Source organism: Muntiacus reevesi, chromosome 21 (genome assembly GCF_963930625.1).
Source record: "Muntiacus reevesi chromosome 21, mMunRee1.1, whole genome shotgun sequence".
NCBI lineage: Eukaryota > Metazoa > Chordata > Mammalia > Artiodactyla > Cervidae > Muntiacus > Muntiacus reevesi.
The window spans coordinates 3580427-3603511 of record NC_089269.1 but is presented as its reverse complement, the minus strand read 5'-3'; the positions used below and the strand labels follow the sequence as shown (position 1 = coordinate 3603511).

General features: G+C 40.9%; 1 protein-coding gene across 1 annotated transcript in view; it reads left to right on the top strand.

The window, feature by feature from the left end:
• Nucleotides 1–23085, top strand: part of HHLA2 (HHLA2 member of B7 family) — a 148475-nt gene that overhangs the window by 123724 nt on the left and 1666 nt on the right. Inside the window, 5 exon segments of the mRNA XM_065913563.1 lie at nt 14766–14834; nt 14836–15106; nt 16070–16342; nt 19592–19909; nt 21654–21776. Of these exon segments, the coding sequence (XP_065769635.1) occupies nt 14766–14834; nt 14836–15106; nt 16070–16342; nt 19592–19909; nt 21654–21776 (1054 nt within the window).

The window sequence follows — 23085 nt, the reverse complement described above, 5'->3', positions numbered from 1 at the left end:
CCTGGAGAAGGGAATGGCAACCCATCCCAGTATTCCTCTTGCCTGGAGAATTCCGTGGGCAGAGGAACCTGACTGGTTATAGTCCGTGGGGTCGCAGACAGCTGGACACAACTGAGTGACTTAATACTTCAACTTTCAATTAATGAATCAAGAACATCAGCTGAAAGGAGGTTGGGAAGTGGGGGTGCTGGAAGTTTCAAGAAAAGGTAGAAAGTAGTGCAGTCATGGAAAACGGGAAATTGAACCTTTAGTACAATAGTGGAAATGGAATGTTCTGAAGTTACATTAAACAAGGTGGAGTTAATTCTTGCTTGAAAGAGATTGATTAAATCTTGAATTGTTTTTCAATAGCCTATAAAGGTGAAATGCATCATTACATATTTACATCTATTCATGGTAGAAAATGAGTTTAATGATTACTTTTAATCTTACTGGGCTTCCCTTGTGGCTCAAAGGTAAAGTGTCTGCCTACAATGTGGGAGACCCGGGTTCAATCCCTGGGTCAGGAAGATCCCTGGAGAAGGAAATGGCAACCCACTTCAGTACTCTTGGCTGGAAAATCCCATGGATGGAAGAGTCAGGTGGGGAAGTCCATGGGGTCGCAGAGAGTCAGACACAACTGAGCAACTTCACTTCACTTTCTTTTTAATCTTACTAGTAAAGAGATAAGCCTTGTGATATATATCTTTTCATACATTATACAATCAAATACATCTGTAGGAAGAAATATGAAGTTCTTATTTTTATAACTACTCCTGCTTTACATGTTTACTTTGCCAAACACTTCACTTTATGGTATGTTAGTTCAATACTATGTTGGTTCCTATTATACAACAGTGATTTAATATTTCCATATATTTCAAAATAATCACCATGAGAAGTCTAGTTATAATCTGTCATATTACAAAGATATTATATAATTATGTACTCTATTTCCCCCATGCTGTACATTTCATGAGGCTTCCCAGGTGGCGCTAGTGGTAAAGAACCCACCCGCCAATGCAAGAGACATAAGAGATGTGGGTTTGATCCCTGAGTTGGGAAGATCCCCTGGAGGAGGGCATGGCAACCCACTCCAGTATTCTTGCCTGGAGAATCCCCATGGACAGTGGAGCCTGGGGGGCTGCAGTCCATAGAGTCTCACAGGGTCAGACACGACTGAAGTGACTTAGCATGCACGCACGTACATTTCATACCCTGACTCAACTATTTTGCAGCAGGAAGTTTGTACCTTTTATTTTTAAAAAAGCATTTCTTTTTTTTAAAAAAATAGTATTGTTTAGCTATTCCATGTCATAGTTGTGGCATGAGGAATCTAGTTATGGCATGCAAACTCTTAGTTGCGGCATGTGGGATTTAGTTCCCTGATCAGGGACTGAACCCAGGCCCCCTATGTTGGGAGCATAGAGTCTTAGCCACTGGGCCACCAGAGGAGTCTCAGGAATTTTGTGCCTTTTAAAACCCCTCATGTTCATGTTTCCTTCCCCCTACTCCCTTCCCCTGTGGCAACGGCCTGGTTGTTCCCTGTATCTATACCTTGTTCATTTGGTTCACCTTTTCTTTTTTGGTGTGATTCCACATATGTGAGAAATTATACAATATTTTAATCTGTCAGATTTATTTCTATTACCTTAATACCCTCTAGTTACATCCACATTGCCGCAAATGGCAAGGTTTCATCCTTTTTACGACTAAATAATATTCCATTGTATATGTATATCATAGCTTCTTTATCCATTTATCTATTGATGGGCACTTAGGTTGCTTGTATATTGGCTATTGTAAATAATGTTGCAATCAACATATGGGTCCATGTATCTTTTCTAATTGGTGTTTTCATTTTTTTTCAGTAAATACCCAGCAGTGGAATTGCTGGATCATGTGGTAGTATTCTTAATTTTTCAAAGAATCTTCATACTGTTTTTCATAGTGGCTACACCAGTTTCCATTCCCACCAACAGTGCATGAGGGTTCACTGTTTTTCTACATCTTTGCCAACACTTATTATTTGTTATCTTTTAAAAAATTCTTTTATTTTAAATTGAGTTACAGTTTAGGTACAGTGTTGCATAAGTTTCAGGTGTACAACACAGTGATTCACAATTTTTAAAGGTTATGTTCCATTTATAGTTGTTATGAAATATTGGCTCATTTCCCTGTGTTGTAAAATATATTCCTGAAGCTTATTTACTTTATTCATACTAGTTTTTACGTCTTAATCCCCTATCCCCAACTTTTTCTTCTCCCCTTCCATCTCTCTAGTGGTAACCACTAATTTGTTCTCTATTTCTGTGAGTCTGTTTCTTTTTTTTATTATACTCAGTAGTTTAAGATTCCACATGTAAGTTATATCATATGGTATTTATCTGTCTTCATCTGATTTATTCCACTTAGCATAATACCATCCAAGTCTAACCATATGCCGATTCATCCTTTTTTTATGGCTGAGTAGTTTTCATTGTGTACAATGAAATACACACACAAACCCCATCTTTTTTTATCCATTCATCTGTTGACAGCCACACAGGTTGCTCCCATATCTTGGTACTTATGAATAGCACCTGTATGAACATTGGGCTACATGCATCTTTTCAAATTAGTGTTTTTGCTTTTTTCCAATATATACCCAGGTGTGAATTAATGGGTCACATGGTAGTTTTGGCTTCCCTGGTAGCTCAGCTGGCAAAGCACCCATCTGCAATGTGGGAGACCTGGGTTCGATCCCTGGGTTGGGGAGATACCCTGGAGAAGGGGAAGGCTGCCCATTCCAGTATTCTAGCCTAGAGAATTCCATGGACTGTACAACCCCTGGGGTTGCAAAGAGTCGGACACTACTGAATGACTGTCACTTTCGCTTTTCATGGTAGTTTTATTTTTAGATTTTTGAGAAATCTCCATAGGGTTTTCACAGTGGCTGCACCAATCTACATTTCCATCAACAGTGTAGGAAGGTTCCCTTTTCGCCACATTCTCATCTACATTTGTTATTTGTGTTCTTTTTGATGATAGCAATTCTGACAGGTGTGAGGTGCTAGCTCATTGTGGCTTTGATTTGCATGTCCCTGATGATTAGCAGTGATGAGCATCTTTTCATGTGCCTTTTGGCCATCTACATTTTCTCCTTGTAAAAATGTCTATTCAGTTCTGCCCATTTTTTAATTTAGTTTTGTTTTTTGATGTTGAGTTGTATGAGTTGTAAGATATTTTGTATATTAATCACTTAATGTTTATCACTTGCAAATGTTTTCTCCCATTTGATAGGTGTTTTCATTTTGTCAATAGTTTCCTTTGCTGTGCAAAAGTTTTTAAGTTTAATTAGGTCCCATATGTTCATTTTTGCATTTATTTCCTTTGCTTTAGGAGACATATATAAAAAATATTGCTATGATTTATGTCAGAGTGTTCTACCTATGTTTTCTTCTGTCAGTTTTATGATTTCTAGTCTTATATTTAAATCTTTAATCCATTTGAGTTTATTTTTATGTATGACATTAGAGAATGTTCTAATTTCATTCTTTTACATGTGGCTGTCTAGTTTTCCCAACACCACTTATTAAAGAGTCTGTCTTTTCTCCATTGTATATTCTTCCTTCCTTTGTCATAGTTTAATTGACCATATGTGTGTAGGTTTATTTCTGATCTCTATCTGTCCCTTGACCTATGTGTCTGATTTTCTGCCAGTATCATACTATTTTGATGGCTGTATGGTCTGAAGTCAGAGCAGATGTCTCTAGCTCTGTTCTTCTTTCTCAAGATTATTTTGGCTATTCAGGGTCTTTTGCATTTCCATACACATTTTAAAATTAGGTGTTATAGTTCTGTGAAAACGCCCTCAGCATTTTGACAGTGATTGCAATGACTCTGGATTGCGTTTGGTTGTTTGATCATTTTAACAGTATTCTTCCCACCCATGAACATTGTATATCTTTCCATCTGTTTGTGTCAGCTTCAGTTTCTTTCATTAGTGTCATTTAGTTTGCCATGTACAGGTATTTTACCTCCTAGGGTAGGTTTGTTCCTAAGTATTTTATTCTTTTAGATGCAATGGTAAATTGGATTGCTTCCTTAATTTCTTTCTTTTTTTTTTTTTTTCATTTATTTTTATTAGTTGGAGGCTAATTACTTTACAATATTGTAGTGGTTTTTGCCATACATTGACATGAATCAGCCATGGATTTACATGTGTTCCCCATCCCGATCCCCTCCCCACCTCCCTTCCCATCCCATCCCTCTGGGTCTTCCCAGTGCACCAGCCCCGAGCACTTGTCTCATGTATCCAACCTGGGCTGGTGATCTATTTCACCCTTGATAGTATACTTGTTTCAATGCTGTTCTCTCAGAACATCCCACCCTCGCCTTCTCCCACAGAGTCCAAAAGTCGGTTCTGTACCTCTGTGTCTCTTTTGCTGTTTTGCATATAGAGTTATCATTACCATCTTTCTAAATTCCATATATATGCGTTAGTATACTGTATTGGTCTTTATCTTTCTGGCTTACTTCACTCTGTATAATGGGCTCCAGTTTCGTCCATCTCATTAGAACTGATTCAAATGAATTCTTTTTAATGGCTGAGTCATATTCCATGGTGTATATGTACCACAGCTTCCTTATCCATTCATCTGCTGATGGGCATCTAGGTTGCTTCCATGTCCTGGCTATTATAAACAGTGCTGCGATGAACATTGGGGTGCACGTGTCTCTTTCAGATCTGGATTCCTCGGTGTGTATGCCCAGAAGTGGGATTGCTGGGTCATATGGTAGTTCTATTTCCAGTTTTTTAAGAAATCTCCACACTGTTCTCCATAGCAGCTGTACTAGTTTGCATTCCCACCAACAGTGTAAGAGGGTTCCCTTTTCTCCACACCCTCTCCAGCATTTATTGCTTGTAGACTTTTGGATAGCAGCCATCCTGACTGGCGTGTAATGGTACCTCATTGTGGTTTTGATTTGCATTTCTCTGATAATGAGTGATGTTGAGCATCTTTTCATGTGTTTGTTAGCCATCTGTATGTCTTCTTTGGAGAAATGTCTGTTTAGTTCTTTGGCCCACTTTTTGATTGGGTCATTTATTTTTCTGGAATTGAGCTTCAGGAGTTGCTTGTATATTTTTGAGATTAACCCTTTGTCTGTTGCTTCGTTTGCTATTATTTTCTCCCAATCTGAGGGCTGTCTTTTCACCTTGCTTAGAGTTTCCTTTGTTATGCAAAAGTTTTTAAGTTTCACTAGGTCCCGTTTGTTTATTTTTGCTTTTATTTCCAATATTCTGGGAGGTGGGTCATAGAGGATCCTGCTGTGATTTATGTCAGAGAGTTTTTTGCCTATGTTCGCCTCTAGGAGTTTTATAGTTTCTGGTGTTACATTTAGATCTTTAATCCATTTTGAGTTTATTTTTGCGTATGGTGTTAGAAAGTGTTCTAGTTTCATTCTTTTACAAGTGGTTGGCCAATTTCCCCAGCACCACTTGTTAAAGAGGTTGTCTTTTTTCCATTGTATATCCTTTCCTCCTTTGTCGAAGATAAGGTATCCATAGGTACGTGGATTTATCTCTGGGCTTTCTATTCTGTTCCATTGATCTATATTTCTGTCTTTGTGCCAATACCATACTGTCTTGATGACTGTGGCTTTGTAGTAGAGTCTGAAGTCAGGCAGGTTGATTCCTCTAGTTCCATTCTTCTTTCTCAAGATTGCTTTGGCTATTTGAGATTTTTTGTATTTTTATGCAAATTGTGAAATTATTTGTTCTAGTTCAGTGAAGAATACCATTGGTAACTTGATAGGGATTGCATTGAATCTGTAGGTTGCTTTGGGTAGTATAGCCATTTTGACAGTATTGATTCTTCCAATCCATGAACACGATATGTTTCTCCATCTGTTTGTGTCCTCTTTGATTTCTTTCCTCAGTGTTTTATAGTTTTCTATGTATAGGTCTTTTGTTTCTTTAGGTAGATATACTCCTAAGTATTTTATTCTTTTTGTTGCAATGGTGAATGGTATTGTTTCCTTAATTTCTCTTTCTATTTTTTCATTGTTAGTGTATAGGAATGCAAGGGATTTCTGTGTGTTAATTTTATATCCTGCAACATTACTGTATTCATTGATTAACTGTAGTAATTTTCCGGTAGAGTCTTTAGGGTTTTCTATGTAGAGGATCATGTCGTCTGCAAATAGTGAGAGTTTCACTTCTTCTTTTCCTATCTGGATTCCTTTTACTTCTTTTTCTGCTCTGATTGCTGTGGCCAACAATCCAAAACTATGTTGAATAATAGTGGTGAGAGTGGGCACCCTTGTCTTGTTCCTGACTTTAAGGGAAATGCTTTCAATTTTTCACCATTGAGGATAGTGCTTGCTGTGGGTTTGTCATATATAGCTCTTATTATGTTGAGGTATGTTCCTTCTATTCCTGCTTTCTGGAGAGTTTTTGTCATAAATGGGTGTTGAATTTTGTCAAAGGCTTTCTCTGCATCTATTGAGATAATCATATGGTTTTTATCTTTCAATTTGTTAATGTGGTATATTACATTGATTGATTTGCGGATATTAAAGAATCCTTGCATTCCTTGGATAAAGTCCACTTGGTCATGATGTATGATCTTTTTAATATGTTGTTGGATTCTGTTTGCTAGAATTTTGTTAAGGATTTTTGCATCTATGTTCATCAGTGATATTGGCCTGTAGTTTTCTTTTTTTGTGGCATCTTTGTCTGGTTTTGGAATTAGGGTGATGGTGGTCTCATAGAATGAGTTTGGAAGTTTACCTTCTTCTGCAATTTTCTGGAAGAGTTTGAGTAAGATGGGTGTTAGCTCTTCTCTAAATTTTTGGTAGAATTCAGCTGTGAAGCCATCTGGTCCTGGGCTTTTGTTTGCTGGAAGATTTCTGATTACAGTTTCAATTTCCTTGCTGTGATGGGTCTGTTAAGATCTTCTATTTCTTCCTGGTTCAGTTTTGGAAAGTTATACTTTTCTAAGAATTTGTCCATTTCTTCCAAGTTGTCCATTTTATTGGCATAGAGCTGCTGGTAGTAGTCTCTTATGATCCTTTGTATTTCAGAGTTGTCTGTTGTGATCTCTCCATTTTCATTTCTAATTTCGTTAATTTGGTTCTTCTCTCTTTGTTTCTTGATGAGTCTGGCTAACGGCTTGTCAATTTTATTTACCTTTTCAAAAAACCAACTTTTAGCTTTGTTGATTTTTGCTATGGTCTCTTTTGTTTCTTTTGCATTTATTTCTGCCATAATTTTTAAGATTTCTTTCCTTCTACTCACCCTGGGGTTCTTCATTTCTTCATTCTCTAGTTGCTTTAGGTGTAGAGTTAGGCTATTTATTTGACTTTTTTCTTGTTTCTTGAGGTAAACCTGTGTTGCTATGAACCTTCCCCTTAGCACTGCTTTTACAGTGTCCCATAGGTTTTGAGTTGTTGTGTTTTCATTTTCATTCGTTTCTATGCATATTTTCATTTCTTTTTTGATTTCTTCTATGATTTGTTGGTTATTCAGAAGTGTGTTATTTAGCCTCAATATGTTAAAATTTTTAATAGTTTTTTTTTTCCTGTAATTGAGATCTAATCTTACTGCATTGTGGTCAGAAAAGATGACTGGAATGATTTCAATTTTTTTTTAATTTACCAAGGCTAGATTTATGGCCCAGGATGGGATCTATTCTGGAGAAGGTTCCATGTGCACTTGAGAAAAAGGTGAAATTGATTGTTTTGGGGTGAAATGTCCTATAGATATAAATTAGGTCTAGCTGGTCCATTGTGTCATTTAAAGTTTGTGTTTCCTTGTTAATTTTCTGTTTAATTGATCTGTCCATAGGTGTGAGTGGGGTATTAAAGTCTCCCACTATTATTGTGTTACTATTAATTTCCCCTTTCATACTTGTTAGCATTTGCCTTACATATTGCGGTGCTCCTATGTTGGGTGCATATATATTTATAATTGTTATATCTTCTTCTTGGATTGATCCTTTGATCATTATGTAGTGTCCTTCTTTGTCTCTTTTCACAGCCTTTATTTTGAAGTCTATTTTATCTGATATGAGTATTGCAACTCCTGCTTTCTTTTGGTCTCTGTTTGCATGGAGTATTTTTTTCCAGCCCTTCACTTTCAGTCTGTACGTGTCCCTTGCTTCAAGGTGGGTCTCTTGTAGACAGCATATATAGGGGTCTTGCTTTTGCATCCATTCAGCCAGTCTTTGTCTTTCGGTTGGGGCATTCAACTCATTTACATTTAAAGTAATTATTGATAGGTATGGTCCCGTTGCCATTTACTTTGTTGTTTTGGGTTCACGTTTATACAACCCTTCTGCATTTCCTGTCTAGAGAAGATCCTTTAGCATTTGTTGAAGAGCTGGTTTGGTGGTGCTGAATTCTCTCAGCTTTTGCTTGTCTGTAAAGCTTTTGAATTCTCCTTCATATCTGAATGAGATCCTTGCTGGGTACAGTAATCTAGGTTGTAGGTTATTCTCTTTCATTACTTTCAGTATGTCCTGCCATTCCCTTCTGGCCTGGAGGGTTTCTATTGATAGATCAGCTGTTATCCTTATGGGAATCCCTTGTGTGTTATTTGTTGTTTCTCCCTTGCTGCTTTTAATATTTGTTCTTTGTGTTTGATCTTTGTTAATTTGACTAATATGTGTCTTGGGGTGTTTCACCTTGGGTTTATCCTGTTTGGGACTCTCTGGGTTTCTTGGACTTGGGTGGCTATTTCCTTCCCCATTTGGGGGAAGTTTTCAGCTATAATCTCCTCGAGTATTTTCTCATGGCCTTTCTTTTTGTCTTCTTCTTCTGGGACTCCTATGATTCGAATGTTGGGGCATTTCATATTGTCCCAGAGGTCCCTGAGGTTGTCCTCATTTCTTTTGATTCTTTTTTCTATTTTCCTCTCTGTTTCATTTATTTCCACCATTTTATCTTCTACCTCACTTATCCTCTCTTCTGCCTCCGTTATTCTACTGTTGGTTCCCTCCAGAGTGATTCTGATCTCACTTATTGCATTTTTCATTTTTAATTGACTCTTTTATTTCTTCTAGGTCCTTGTTAAACATTTCTTGCATCTTCTCAATCCTTGTCTCCAGGTTATTTATCTGTAACTCCATTTTGTTTTTAAAATTTTGGATCATTTTTATTATCATTATTCTAAATTCTTTTTCAGGTAGATTCCCTATCTCCTCCTCTTTTGTTTGGCTTGGTGGGCATTTTTCATGTTCCTTTACCTGCTGGGTATTTCTCTGCCTTTTCATCTTGTTTAGATTGCTGGGTTTGGGGCGACTTTTTTGTATGCTGGTAGTCTATGGTTCCTTTTTATTGTGGAGGTTTCTCCCAGTGGGTGGGATTGGACGATTGGCTTGTCAAGGTTTCCTGGTTAGGGAAGCTTGCGTCGGTGTTCTGGTGCCTGGAACTGGATTTCTTCTCTTTGGAGTGCAATGGAGTGTCCAGTAGTGAGTTTTGAGTTGGGTCTATGGGTTTGGTGTGACTTTGGGCAGCCTGTATGTTGACGCTCAGGGCTATGTTCCTGCGTTGCTGGAGAATTTGCGTGGTATGTCTTGCTCTGGAACTTATTGGCTCTTGGGTGATGGTTGGTTTCAGTGTAGGTATGGAGGCTTTTGGGTGATCTCTTATTACTTAATGCTCCCTGGAGTCAGGAGTTCTCTGATGTTCTCAGGTTCTGGGCTTAAGTCTCCTGCCTCTGGATTTCAGTCTTATTCTTCCAGTAGCCTCAAGGCTTCTCCATCCATACAGCACTGATAATAAAACTTCTAGGTTAATGGTGAAAGATTCTCCACAGTGAGGGACACCCAGAGAGGGTCACAGTTACATGAAGAAGAAGAGGAGAGGAAGGAGATAGAGGTGAGCAGGAGGAGAAAAAGGCGGATTCAAGAGAGGAGAGACAGATCTAGGTTGTACTCTGTTCCCTAAGTGTTCTCCGCAGCCCAGAACACCCACAGAGATTCACAGAACTGGATTGAGAAGAGAAGGGGGAGGGAGGAAGTAGAGGTGATCTGGGAGAGAAAAAGGAGAGTCAAAAGGGGGAGAGAGTGATCAAACCAGTAATCACGCTCCTGACTAAAAATGGGTACTGAAGCTTGGATTCTTAAACGTCCAAAACTGATATCAAATACTGAAAAACAAAGATTAAAAATCTAGACCATAGGTTAGACTCTTAAAAATACAATATTAAAAAAAAACAAAAACACAAAAAAAATTTAAGAAATATATGTGGAGTTTGCTTTAAAAATAGGGCTTTTTTTTTTTTTGCCAGGTTATAGTGGGTTATAAAAATGAAAATTAAGGAGAAATATAGGAGTAATAGAGGACTTAGAAAACAAAAAAGTAAGAAAAGAGAGAAAAAAATTTTTTTTAATTAGAAGAAAACAAGAGTAGTAAAAATATATCTAGGAATTTCTCTGGAGCTGTCGCGGGCAGTGTGGGTTCGGCTCAGTTTCAGACAGCTCCTCGTTCCAGCTTACACTTCTCGGTATCTACAGGCCCCTTGCGGTGTAGCCGGTGTCACCTACAGGGATTTAATCTGCTGCACCGGTCCCTTCTGCAGCGGTTCCCGTTGTTTATTTGGCTTCTGTTTGCCGGTCTCCTCAGTGTCTAATCCCGCGCTGACACGGGCGGGCGGAGGCGGTCTCAGTTCAGGTTCGCTGGCTCAGTGGCGCTGCGGGGAGGGGGCGCTGCAGGCAGATGTCGCTGTGTGGGGCGCGCTCGCCGTGTTCCGGCCTCACTGCGTTTGCCCCCGCTCGCTGGCGTGTGCTCTCCCCGTCCACACTGCTCAGGCTCCAGGCTGCTCTATATGGAGCGGGCCCTGCCTGGCGTGCGGTTCCAGTTTTCGGATATTCCACAAAAGCACAGACCCGGTTGGGCCTGCGTTCCGTGCCTTCCCCGCCCGAGCGGCTCAGGCCGCCAGGAGCCTGACCGGCGCGCTCTCCCGGGTGCGGGGCGCCCTCTCCCCTCCGCGGCCCAGCCTCGGTTTCCGCGCGCCGGTCCCGTGGGCCTTCTGTCTGTTCTGGGGGCTGGCCTCTAGCCGCGACCCTCCCGGCGGATGTCGACCATCCAGAATCTCAGGAGGTCTTTGGTTGGAGACTGGAGGCCTGTTTGCAGTGTTTAGGGGTGCCGTCTCTGGGCCGAGTTTGCCCCTTCCCCTCCCCCTGCCTCCTGCCTCCGGCGGGCATGGGCCCGTCCGCCGCCGGCTCGCTCTCCTCTGGACTTGCTCGGTCCCTTTGTTCTGCGAGCGGCCGGCAGTGTGGTCGGGCCGGTTGATTCTCTCTCTCTCTGGCTGTCCCACAGTTTAAGTTGCTGTCTCACGTCAGCTCCCTCCGTTGGCCCTCAGGGCGCTCAGGCCCGGACCCTGCCCTAAGCACTGCCGCCCGCTCCGCTCCGTTCCGCCCCCACTTGCTGGTGGCGGATGCGGGCGTCTGGGGTACTTTCCTGCTGGGAGTTGCTTTTAGGCACGTAATCTGTGGGTTTTATTAATTTTTCCTCCCAGTTAGGTTGCCCTCCGAGATTCAAAAACTTCCCCCAGACCCGCCGGTGAGAGGGTTTCCTGGTGTTTGGAAACTTCCTCTATTACGACTCCCTTCCCGGGACGGGTCTCCGTCCCTAGCTCTTTTGTCTCTCTTTTTATCTTTTATATTTTGTCCTACCTCCTTTCAAAGACGATGGGCTGCTTTTCTGGGCGCCTGATGTCTTCTACTAGCGATCAGAAGTTGTTTTGTGGAGTTTGCTCAGCGTTCAAATGTTCTTTCGATAAATTTGTACGGGAGAAAGTGGTCTCCCCATCCTATTCCTCCACCATCTTAGTTCCCTCCCTTAATTTCTTTCTGATAGTTCACTATTTGTGTATAGAAATGCAACAGACTTCTGAATATTAATTTTATATCAACCTCTAGTAGTTTTCTGGTTGCCTCTTTAGGATTTCTATGTATATATCAGGTCATCAGCAAATAGTGACAGTTTTACTTCTTCCTTTCTGATCTCAATTCTATTTCTTTGTCTTGTCTGATTGATGTGGCTAGAATTTCCAATAGTATCTTAAATAAAAGTGGCCAGAGTGGGCATCATGATCTTAAAGGAAAGGCTTCCAGCTTTTCACCATTGAGTATGATTTTAACTGTGAATTTGCCATTTATGTACTTTATTATGTTGTGGTTATTCCCTTTATGCCCACTTTCTGGAGAGTTTTTATCATAAATGGATTCTGAATTTTGTCAAAAGTTGTTTCTGCATTTATTGAGATGATCATACAGTTTTTATTCTTCAAATATCCAGAGAACCACTATTTAATGTATACCAAATCTTTATTCATTCAACAGTCATTTTTCAGAATCTGTTATATAGCAGGTACTGCCTTAGATGTGAAACCTCTTCTTCAGAGTTAACATCCTGCTATACATTCAGTGATATGTCCTGTTGACCTCCTACATGCAGAAATGTGTGTGCTTTTAAAAGGGGACTATGCTACTTAGGAAAAGGCCCTGATGCTGAGAGGGATTGGGGGCAGGAGGAGAAGGGGTCGACAGAGGATGAGATGGCTGGATGGCATCACTGACTTGATGGGCATGAGTTTGAGCAAATTCCTGGAGTTTGTGATGAACAGGGAGGCCTGGCCTGCTGCGATTCATGGGGTCGCAAAGAGTCAGACACGACTGAGCGACTGAACCGAGCTGATGCTACTTAAAAGTTGCCTTGTAATCTGATTTTTCTACTAAAATATTAAGAGCTTCTTTCCATACCACTGAACTGTCTTTTACAGTATTCAATTTTAAAGGTTTAATGGTTGTAGAATTATTTGTGTGAATGCACCAGAGTTAATTTAATGATTCGATTCTCCTATAGGCAGAGACATTAATTCTTTCTTTTCCAATTTCCGTCTGCACTTAAGATCTGTAACTTGCATGTTTTGCTTCTCTTTGACAGTGTCGGTGATATGATCTCCAGAAGAGATGAAGGCAGAGGCAGAGCTGTGTCTCTTCCTCTCTCTTACACCAGCTCCGTGTGGGTCTCGAGGTAAGTGCCTTTACACTATACCCAGGTGTTCGTTATTTGTATCATTAGATAGGAACATGAGCCACAGTAAAAGGGGCTGTTTCTTCTGTAGCCATAACATTGTCAGCTTTTCTAAAAGATCAATTAATAATAAACAGGAAGCAGACGGAGGTCTGCATGAAGACTAAAAATCATGTTTTCTTCTGTCTACTCTGCTTAAGGCTCTTTCTAATCTGTTATCTGCTGCCAGATATAAAATCACTATAAAGGCAAATTTGATTGGTTGGTTGACTTTTTTTTTTTTAAGTGTTAGCTTGGTACTTGACGCAACAAAAAGTGCTATCAGCTTTGCTAGGTCCTATGACAGGTATTTTTAATTACCCAATAAAATATTAGAGATGTTCAGTAGAACAATGAGGAAAGTCAACAAAACCACTCCTTTTCTTTCCCACCTTTCCACACCTCTCAGCTTAATGCCACATTCCTCTAGCCTTTGTGTAGACTGTTTCTCTGAGGCAAAGTGGGACATGGCAGAGTGGAAAGAGCCTCATGGGAAGAGACCAAGGAAGAAGACTTCGTGACCTGGCCACATGAACACCCAGTTCTCCCATCTCAGGTGGCCAATGGAGTTTACTTCATTATAAGTAAAATAATGTCCTTTCCAGTGCAAATATCACAAAATTCATAGATAGGGCACCTGATCTACTTTTCTTTTTGTTCAGAAAAACTGGATACTAGCTGCAGTGATTATGAGATAATAAGTATATTTTATTTGCAAAAATCTGATTGTGATGAGTCCATTTCCTTTTTAAGATCACCTTCTGAGGTTGCCTACGTATGAGCTTCCCTGGTAAAGAATCCACCTGCAGTGCAGGAGACCCAGGTTTGATCCCTGGGTTGGGAAGATCCCCTGGAGACGGGAATGGTTACCCATCCAGCATTCTTGCCTGGAGAAATCCATGGACAGAGGATCCTGGCAGGCTACACAGTCCATGGGGTTGCAGAGTCAGACATGACTGAGTGACTAACACTTTAACTTTACTTCAAACACATATGTAAACTTATATGTATTAGGAGGGTTGGTCTTCTACATTTATATCTAGAATAATATTTCTTAACTACATTTGAACTGACTCATAGGATACCCTGTGAGTTGTCCTAAAGCCAAAATAAGCGAGTCAGTTCATGACCCCTTTTAGACTCCTATGTGTGCCGTTTCTTGAAACTAATGTTTACGTATTCCCAACAGATCCTTGAATGCAGCTCTGTCTTCTACATGTTCCAAATATTTCCTAACCCAACCAAGTTAAGATTTTTCTATTCTGTAAGAGTCTGCTGGCTCTAGAAGCTGAATAAACTATTTAATAATTTGTTATTGTATAGTAAGTATTAAGGGTATATGTTTAGGGATAAAAATCAACAGGAATCTTTAATTTATATAATATAATTTCCAGCAACTGTGCAGGCCAAGATCAGAAGAGAAATGAGACTATTGATCAAGCATCAAGCAAGGTTTCTATGCTTTACACTGTTGTCAATTCTAATAGTTACACTGAATCCAACAGATACTGGATTAAAATTGCAGACACCCAAATACAGAGCTTCCTGGCTTGTTTCTGATACTTAGACTAGCAAAGGTTCTTGATAGATAGATAGATGATAGTTGTTAATGATCAGGCTGCTGACCTAGGAGAGTTCTAGGTAGCCCTGATATAACCCTTGATAAGCACCCATCACTAATTCACTTCACAACTGCTCGTTTTTATATGCATCCTTTTTAGGATGCATCCTTCAGTCATGTCAGTGTGAATGAGCAAATCGTCACTGGAAGGCTACGTGAAGACGTTATTTCTCCCTTGCTCATTTGAGAGTGGACCTAATGTTGTAATTCACTGGAAGAATCAAGATCCCAACATTTACTCATACTACAGAGACCGCGACCAGTTGGAAACGCAAGATCCCAGATATGTAAACAGGCTATCCCCCTTCCCTTGTGAGATTTACAATGGGAATGCCTCCCTGTGTTTCAGAAGATTAACCATTTATGATGGAGGAATTTACGTATGCTAAGTGGAAACACCCCTTGGAACAAGCACAAAGAAAGTAGTACTACAAGTGGTAGGTGAGTGTACGTGTAAGCTTTAACAAAACGTGGCGATGGTATCATTCTGTGTTGCCTGGAATGCCTTCTTGTTCATTTAATAAGCTGTGGACTTCCTTCTAAGACAATGTATACAAACTACCTCATTATTTTTAATGCATAGTATTTTAGAGTATAGAATTGATACACCCATTATTCCATTAATAGGCATTCAGGTATTCATAGTGTTTTACATTACAAAAGGTGTTGTGATGAGCATCCTTATATTTAATACCAGGAAATGGTCTGAAACAAAAGGGTCAGAAGTAAAGTTTTAATGTCATGTATAGCAGGAGCATAAGAGTATTCATTTCCCCTTAAGTCTTAGATCAACACCTAAGATTACCAGTTTTAAGAAATTCTGCCAATGATAGCTTAAAAATATTGAATTATTGATTTAAATTACATTTCCTATTTTCTAAACTAATTTTAATATTCTATGCCTTCCCCTATCTTGATTTGCTTTGCTTATCTAATCATTTCTTTGCTGGTGGGAGGGGTGTTTTCTAATCGGGTTTTTTCTCTCTCCCTCCGTTCTATTAACTGCTGCAAACCTGGACCCAGAAATCTCAGAATTACGGGCAAATGAACAACCAGAAAGCCTCAGAGTCAGTACCCGAGGAGTACAGACTGCTGCATGAGCTCCACTTTACCAACTTCTGACTCACATTTGGACTGCTCACTGAGGCCTTTTTTCCCTAGAATTCTTTCTAGAGAGTTGAGCTTGCTAGTTGCTGTGTATCCACTCATACTCTCTTTTTTTTTTCTTGTCAATCACCTAAGATCCTACAGAGTTTTTGCTGTGTTCCCTTTCAGAAACTGCTAGTTTTACTCCCAAAGCTTGGCTTTTCAGTTCATAGGTATTAAAATAAGAAGTGTCCTGCACAGGTGGCCTAAAAAGAAGCTAATGAGAGGTCCTCACATGCCCTTCTTTCTCCCTCATAGATTTTGTCACACCTGTGATGGAGTATGAAAAGAAAACCACCAACAGCTTCTTAGTATGCACTGTGTTCAGTGTTTTTCCTTATCCAAATATCAAATGGAAAGTAGATAATAATACAACTATCTCTGACAGAAGAGAAAGGAAAGAAGATGATCCTTTCGGTCCTTTTCATGTAAACAGCAGAGTAAATATTACAGGATCAAATTCATCTTATCAATGTGCAATTGAAAATCCACTGCTGAAGCAAGCATGGACAGGGAGATGGACAATGAGAGGTAGGCTTTCTGTGTGAACATGCTGTTGGAGGAAGGGCGGGCATGGGGATTGATTCTCAGATAAAGAAAGGGATAGAAAAGGGAAGGAAGTGCATTTGCAGCAGTCAGAAGACCAGTCTGGAGTCCCAGGTCTAACATTAATGGCTCTGTTACCTCGAGCAATCATTTTTCCCTTGTGAGTGTTGGTTCCTTGTCGGCAAAAAGGGAAGTAATCCTTACCTTGCAAGGTGTTTCTGAGTTAAAGGAAAACATTTGTGAAATGGAAAGTACAAACATATTCGTGTGTATTACTGTGTTTCTCTATGGTTCTTCTACACAGAATTTTCTACCTGCATTGCACTTTAAAAGGTCAGAGGAGAAGGAAAGGATGCTTGTCTCCTAGCAGGTCACAACCTCTGATTCTTGCCAGTTTTTCAACCAACAAAAATTAGTATTGCTTCTGTTTAGTCTCCTTAAGTAGCATTAGCCCATTAATCTTTATCAACACTTCTACTCCTTCCTCTCATTTATTTGAACAAACCCAAACTGTGACCAATCTATCTATAGCATACTGTTTAAGAAGAGTTTAAAGAGAAGAAAAATTAATTTGACACCATTTATCTATTACTGAGGAAAATTATTTTATAGTTCACTAGAAGCAAAGCAAAATTTTTCTATAAATCTCTTTGCATTCCAGTCCCCTATAATGAAAAGGACATCTTTTTTGGGTGTTAGTTCTAAAAGGTCTTGTAGGTCTTCATAGAACCATTCAACTTCAACTTCTTCAGGATTGCTGTTCGAGACATAGACTTGGATTACCGTGATATTAAATGGTTTCCCTTGGAAACGAACAGAGATCATTCTGTCGTTTTTGAGATTGCATCCAGGTACTGCATTTCGGACTCTTGTTGACCATGATGGCTACTCCATTTCTTCTAAGGGGTTCCTGCCCACAGTAGTAGATAAAATGGTCATCTGAGTTAAATTCACCCATTCCATTCCATCTTAGTTTGCTGATTCCTAAAATGTCGATGTTCACTCTTGCCATCTCCTGTTTGACCACTTCCAGTTTGCCTTGATTCATGGACCTAACACTCCAGGTTCCTATGCAGTATTGCTCTTTATAGCATCGGACCTTGCTTCCATCACCAGTGGTGGTGTTTTTGCTTTGGCTTCATCCGTTCATTCTTTGTGGAGTTATTTCTCCACTGATCTCCAGTAGCATATTGGGCACCTACCGACCTGGGCCGTTCCTCTTTCAGTGTCTTATCTTTTTGCCTTTTCACACTGTTCATGGGGCTCTCAAGGCAAGAACACTGAAGTGATTTGCCATTCCCTTCTCCAGTGGGCCACATTTTGTCAGAACACCCCACCATGACCCGTCCGTCTTGGGTGGCCCTACATGACATGGCTCATAGTTCCACTGAGTTAGACAAGGCTGTGGTCCGTGTAATTAGATTGGTTAGTTTTCTGTGATTGTGTTTTTCAATCTGTCTGCTTCTGATGGAGAAGGATAAGAGGCTTATGGAAGCTTCCTGATGGAAGAGGCTGACTGAGGGGGAAACTGGGTTTTGTTCTGATGGGTGGGGCCATGCTCAGTAAATCTTTAATCCAATTTTTTGTTCATGGATGGAGCTATGTTCCCTCCCTGCTATTTACCTGGGGCCAAAATATGCACACAGGTTCCCTTTTTTCCACATCTAACCCAAACTTGTTATTTGTTTGTTTTTTGATCATAGTGATTGTGACAGGTGTGAGGTGATAGCTCATTGTAGTTGCATTGATTTTCATTTTCCTGATGATTAGTGATGTTGAACTTTTCATGTGCCTACTGGTCATATGTATGTCTTATTTGGGAAAATTATTCATTATCCTTATATGATGTCAATAGTATGGGCATCTAATGTTCACTGTTCATCAGCCAAGTAGCAATGGAAACGTGGGAAAGGGTTGAAAATATTAAATTGCAAATATTTCATATGGAGAATCATAATTTCTCTTGTTTATTCAGAATTGAGTATCCTGAAGTTCCAATGGTTCCTTAGGCTTAGTGCTATTTTGTCTTGTTGAGGATCTGTTATGTGCCAAAGTTTGTCACTCAACCTGTGAACCTCAGAACTAGATGTATACTAGATGCTGTGGACTCTTACTCACTTATGGATCCACAGCATCTAGTACAAACATGTAAAAATAAAACTAAACCAGGAAAGTAGCATACAAAGAGAGTGATTAAATCTGTTCGCTACAGTTGGGTATGGATCAGGTTGTTTCAGAATATATGCTTAAGGAGTTGCGTACAGACCGAATTTTAAAGGAGTAGTAGGAAATTTCAGGAGAACATAGGCATTCCAGGTAAAAAACATACTATATGCAAAAGCAGAGACAGGGGTAAATATTGCCTGAATTTGTGGAAGTATAAGTGGTTGGGAGTGAAACTGAAGTATCAAGTTTTAAGCCTAGGGAGGAAGGCAAAAACCAAGATCAAATGCCTTCATCTCGCTAAGGAGCTTGGGCTGGCCTGGAGGTAGTACAGAGCCAAGAAGGCTATGAAGCATTGGAGAGACTGGAAGTTTTATTTTTGATGGCTTCTCTGGCATCACTCATTCACAGGTGGATTGTTGTTTTAGATCGCTTGCTTTGGCAGCACTCTCTCGCGGGTGGAATGCAGAGTAGGTGAGTCGAAAACCAGGGAGGATAATTCACGGCGGTCCATAGCAGTCAGCTGGCAGAACAGGAAGGACAACGTGGTGCGGACTCTGGAGGGGAAGCCGAGGATACCCGGCAGACTCCCTGCTCTAAAAGACCAGTCCAGGGGGGAATTCCTGCACAGGGCTAGAAACACACTCCTGTGCTAGAAAGAAGACTTTGTCCAGAAAGAGAGATGAAGACGTGGTTGAGACCGTGGAAGTAGCAGAGACTACTAGTAGCACTTGGTGACGAGGAGGCAGCCTGGGAGAGGCCAGCAGGAGATTGCGGAGTTACACGTGCCCGTGACTGGTGGCGGCACTCTTGAGTGATCGCGCTCAGGTTGTAGGAGTTGAAGACCAGGTGTGTCTTCTCCCTAGCTGGCCCAGGCCTGGGCCTCCTTGAAGCCTAAACGTAACCTTCGTGGGTGACTTTAAAATAGTGGTGTAAAGCTTTTAAGAAACTCCACAGCACAAATATCTCACTGCTTTCCAAAGAGTGTTTTCAAAGATATTTCTAAGTATAACTTAGAAAATTCATTTGAAAAATTTTTCATTTATCTTTACTTTTCTATCCTGTTGTTAGATGTTCTTCATAAAATGGAAAGTGAAAACGTTTTACTCTCATGTAAACCTGAAAACAATTTTTCCCCACCAAATCAAGACTTCACAGTCACTTGGTCCAGAGTGGAAAATGGGAGTTCCTTGCTCCTGGCTTGCTTTAAGAACTCCTCACAAGAAACACTTATCAGTCAACCTCAAATTTCATGGAAAGAAGAGCCGATAAACTCACGTGACTTCTCTTTAACTCTGAAGGATCTTCATCTTTCAGGCAGTGGGGAGTATTTGTGCAATATTACATCAAATGAAAGGACCTTACTCACCATGCAAACACTGCATGTAGGTAAGTTACAAGTAGGGTTGGACAATGGGTTTCAGGTCCAGCAGCAGAACATCAAATAGGAAATTAGGTTGGCATTTCAAGAATACCTTTGAATAAAAAAATTTCTGAAAATACTGTTTACAGGGATACTTCCAGTTAAAATGGTAAACAATTTCCTTCCTTCAACCACACGAAAGCCTTGCACTGAGAAATAAAAGGAAATTACTCCCAGAAGATTTCCCTTTTACCGTTTCAGAGCTTCAGAAATGAAGGTGGAACCTCTATGTTTTGTTACTCTGTGGGCTGAGCATCTTCAATTCCTGCTTACCATTGTGCAGATATGTGCCTTAGGGTCTGGGTTTGGGGAGAGAAGGCTGTGCAGGCATGGTGAGAAGTTAGAACTGAAGCTTCTGCTGCAAGCTATTGAAGCATGGTCTGTAATTCTGGTGAAAACAAGCATCAGAGGACATTTGAAACATCAAGATTGTGCCTGATTGGGCTCCTTTTTTACCTCTAGTGGTAGCTAATTGCCACAATTCATTGTTTAAAATATTTCTAGTTCAGTATCCATAGAGGCAAGGAATGTGTACTCAGAAGCTGACTGTCTAGGGGGGCTGATCACCCTTCATGCTTCAGCAGCTGACATCATGGGAGACCATGGCATCTCTCTATTTATTAAAATGAGTCAGTGGAACATATGTTTTATAAATGTTCTTGGCATTCTAGTTTTGAATGTTACTTCCTTTAATACAAATTGTAACAATTCTAGTTCCACTCAAGAGGCTGAAAACAGTTCAGGGTCCTCCCAAGCACCCTTCGTTATCTTGGTGGTCGTCTGTCACTTTTTACTCAAGATCCTGGCTCCTACTCAGCTCTTCTCTCCATCTCTGCACCTCTTATCTCTCTTCCTCTTGGCTCCTGCCTTTTCCAAGCCAAGGGTACACTGTGCCCTGCCTTCATCCCCCAAGGAAAACACTGGGCTGCGGTTAGTTTGTTATAATTATTCCTTTGTAAAAGGGCATGGCAGCCCTTCTAGTATTCTTGCTTGGAGAATCCCTTGGGCAGAGGAGCCTAGCGGGCTATAGTCCATGGGCTCACAAAAGAGGCAGACACTAACTGATCTGATGACTGAGCGCACACACAAAAGTATGTTAATTCCCTTATTACAATATAAAACAAGGGCTTAAAGTGCATAAAAAACTCTTTGCCTCTCAAGTTTCCAGACTTTGTCCTCTCTTGACTCCCATCCCCACTATGCCCCAAATTGTTTAATATCAGCTTTGACAGGTTCCCCCAATAGATATATTAGATGGGTGATGTGCTGAGTTACTCAGTCATGTCCAGCTCTTTGCGACCCCATGGACTGTAGCCCGCCAGGCTCCTCTGTCAATGAGATTCTCCAGGCAAGAATACCGGAGTGGGTTGCCATGCCCTCCTCCAAGGGATCTTCTTGACCCAAGGATTGAACCTGCATCTCTTACGTCTCCTGCCTTGGCAGAAGAATTCTTTACTACTTACACCACCTGGGAACTGGGAAGTATTATTTATGCTCATGAAAAACACTGATCCAGACAGGGCTGTTGTTTGTATCTTTAATGGGTCTTTTCATTAGGAAAAGTCTATTCACTAATATGATATCTGCTTCCCATGCAAAATAAAGAAATAGCTACTTTGAATAAACATACTCACCCAGCTGTGCATTTTCTTTTGGTGTCTGGTAACTTTTCTTCCAGCTCATAGGCTTTCTGTTTGTCTTATTTCGAAGCAAGCCGAAGAGCAACTGCTGAGATAATTGTCCCAGTTTTGGTGGCCGTGGTATTGGCAGTTTTGTTGCTGTCGGTGGCCACTCGAGCTGTTAGATCAAGAAGACGCATCGGTTTCCGCAGAGGTACTATCTCATGGAGGCTTTGGCCCCATGCCCGGGGGTTCAGGTGGCGGTGTATCCGATGACTAGCGAGTCCATGGAATTCTCCAGGGCAGAATACCGGAGTGGGCAGCCGTTCCTATCTCCAGGAGGTCTTCCCAACCCAGAGACTGAACCCAGATCTCCCACACTGCAGGCAGATTCTTTACCAGCTGAGCCATCAGGGAAGCCCTTATTAATAGTTGCTACTGCTCAAAACAGCATTGTCCTTGATGGGCCATTTTATTTTAATCCATGTGAACTTTAAAAAAAAAAAACAAGCTTTTTCTAAATTTTCTGCTAGAAAACTGTTACTTACAGTAATTTAATTACTTGTAGTAATTCAACATGACACTAAGATTCCATGGTCACTCACAGGACTTCTTAAAAGACTTTGCTTTTATCAACAAATTTAGATCTGTGAAAAACTTAGATTTACTTATTTCCACATTTTACAGGTCAGGAAATTAGAATCAAAAAAGTTAACGCAAATGCTAAATAGGCTTCTGAAACAGATTTATAGGCCCCACCTAAGATGACCCAGCTAACTAGTGGCAGAGGTAGATCTCGGCCCCATGAAGCTCTGCTGATTTCATCATCTCTCTAAGAAAGCTCTGAGTGTCCTGGGAGGTTGACACGGATTGAGTGTCACTTCTTCTGATTGATATTTGCCTACTGCGCCTGCTGAAGTCAGGGTCACTTGGTCATTGTGGACGCCATTATTGAAGGTTACTCTCAGGGTGGCAGTGAGCGGGGTCTCAGCTGTTGCAGGCCTGTGACTGTCCATATGAACAAGCAGGCCGGTGCCCGTGACACTCCTGTTCTGCAGCTGCCAGAAGCAGGGAGAAGTGGGAGGTTTCAGGTAGGCTAGTTTGTCTTCCACGTGCAAACCCTGATATCACGGTACTTGAGATTAGGTTCACGTTCTAGGAGAGAGCGTGTCGGAATGATGCTTTAGTCTCTGTAGCAGAAGGGTGCACCAGTGCAGTTCCAACACAGAGCACCCGGCAGACTCAACACTGGAGAAAGGGAGCAGAGAAGAGACTGCGCCCCTCAGAGCTTGGCCGGAAACCCGCAACCTAAAGGGACGAGGAGGAGCAGTGCCCAGAACCTGGAAGGAGAGAGTCACGGGGCCAGCTGTGTTGTGAGCAAGGCGGCCTTCACACGGAGCACACAGCCAGATGCAGAAGGAGCTAGGAGAAGGAACACCTGATTTTGCTCCCCCTGCCCTCTGATCTCCACCCCAGATGAAAGCGGAGGGAAGAGAAGCCCTGCAGGTAGAACCCATCCAGGT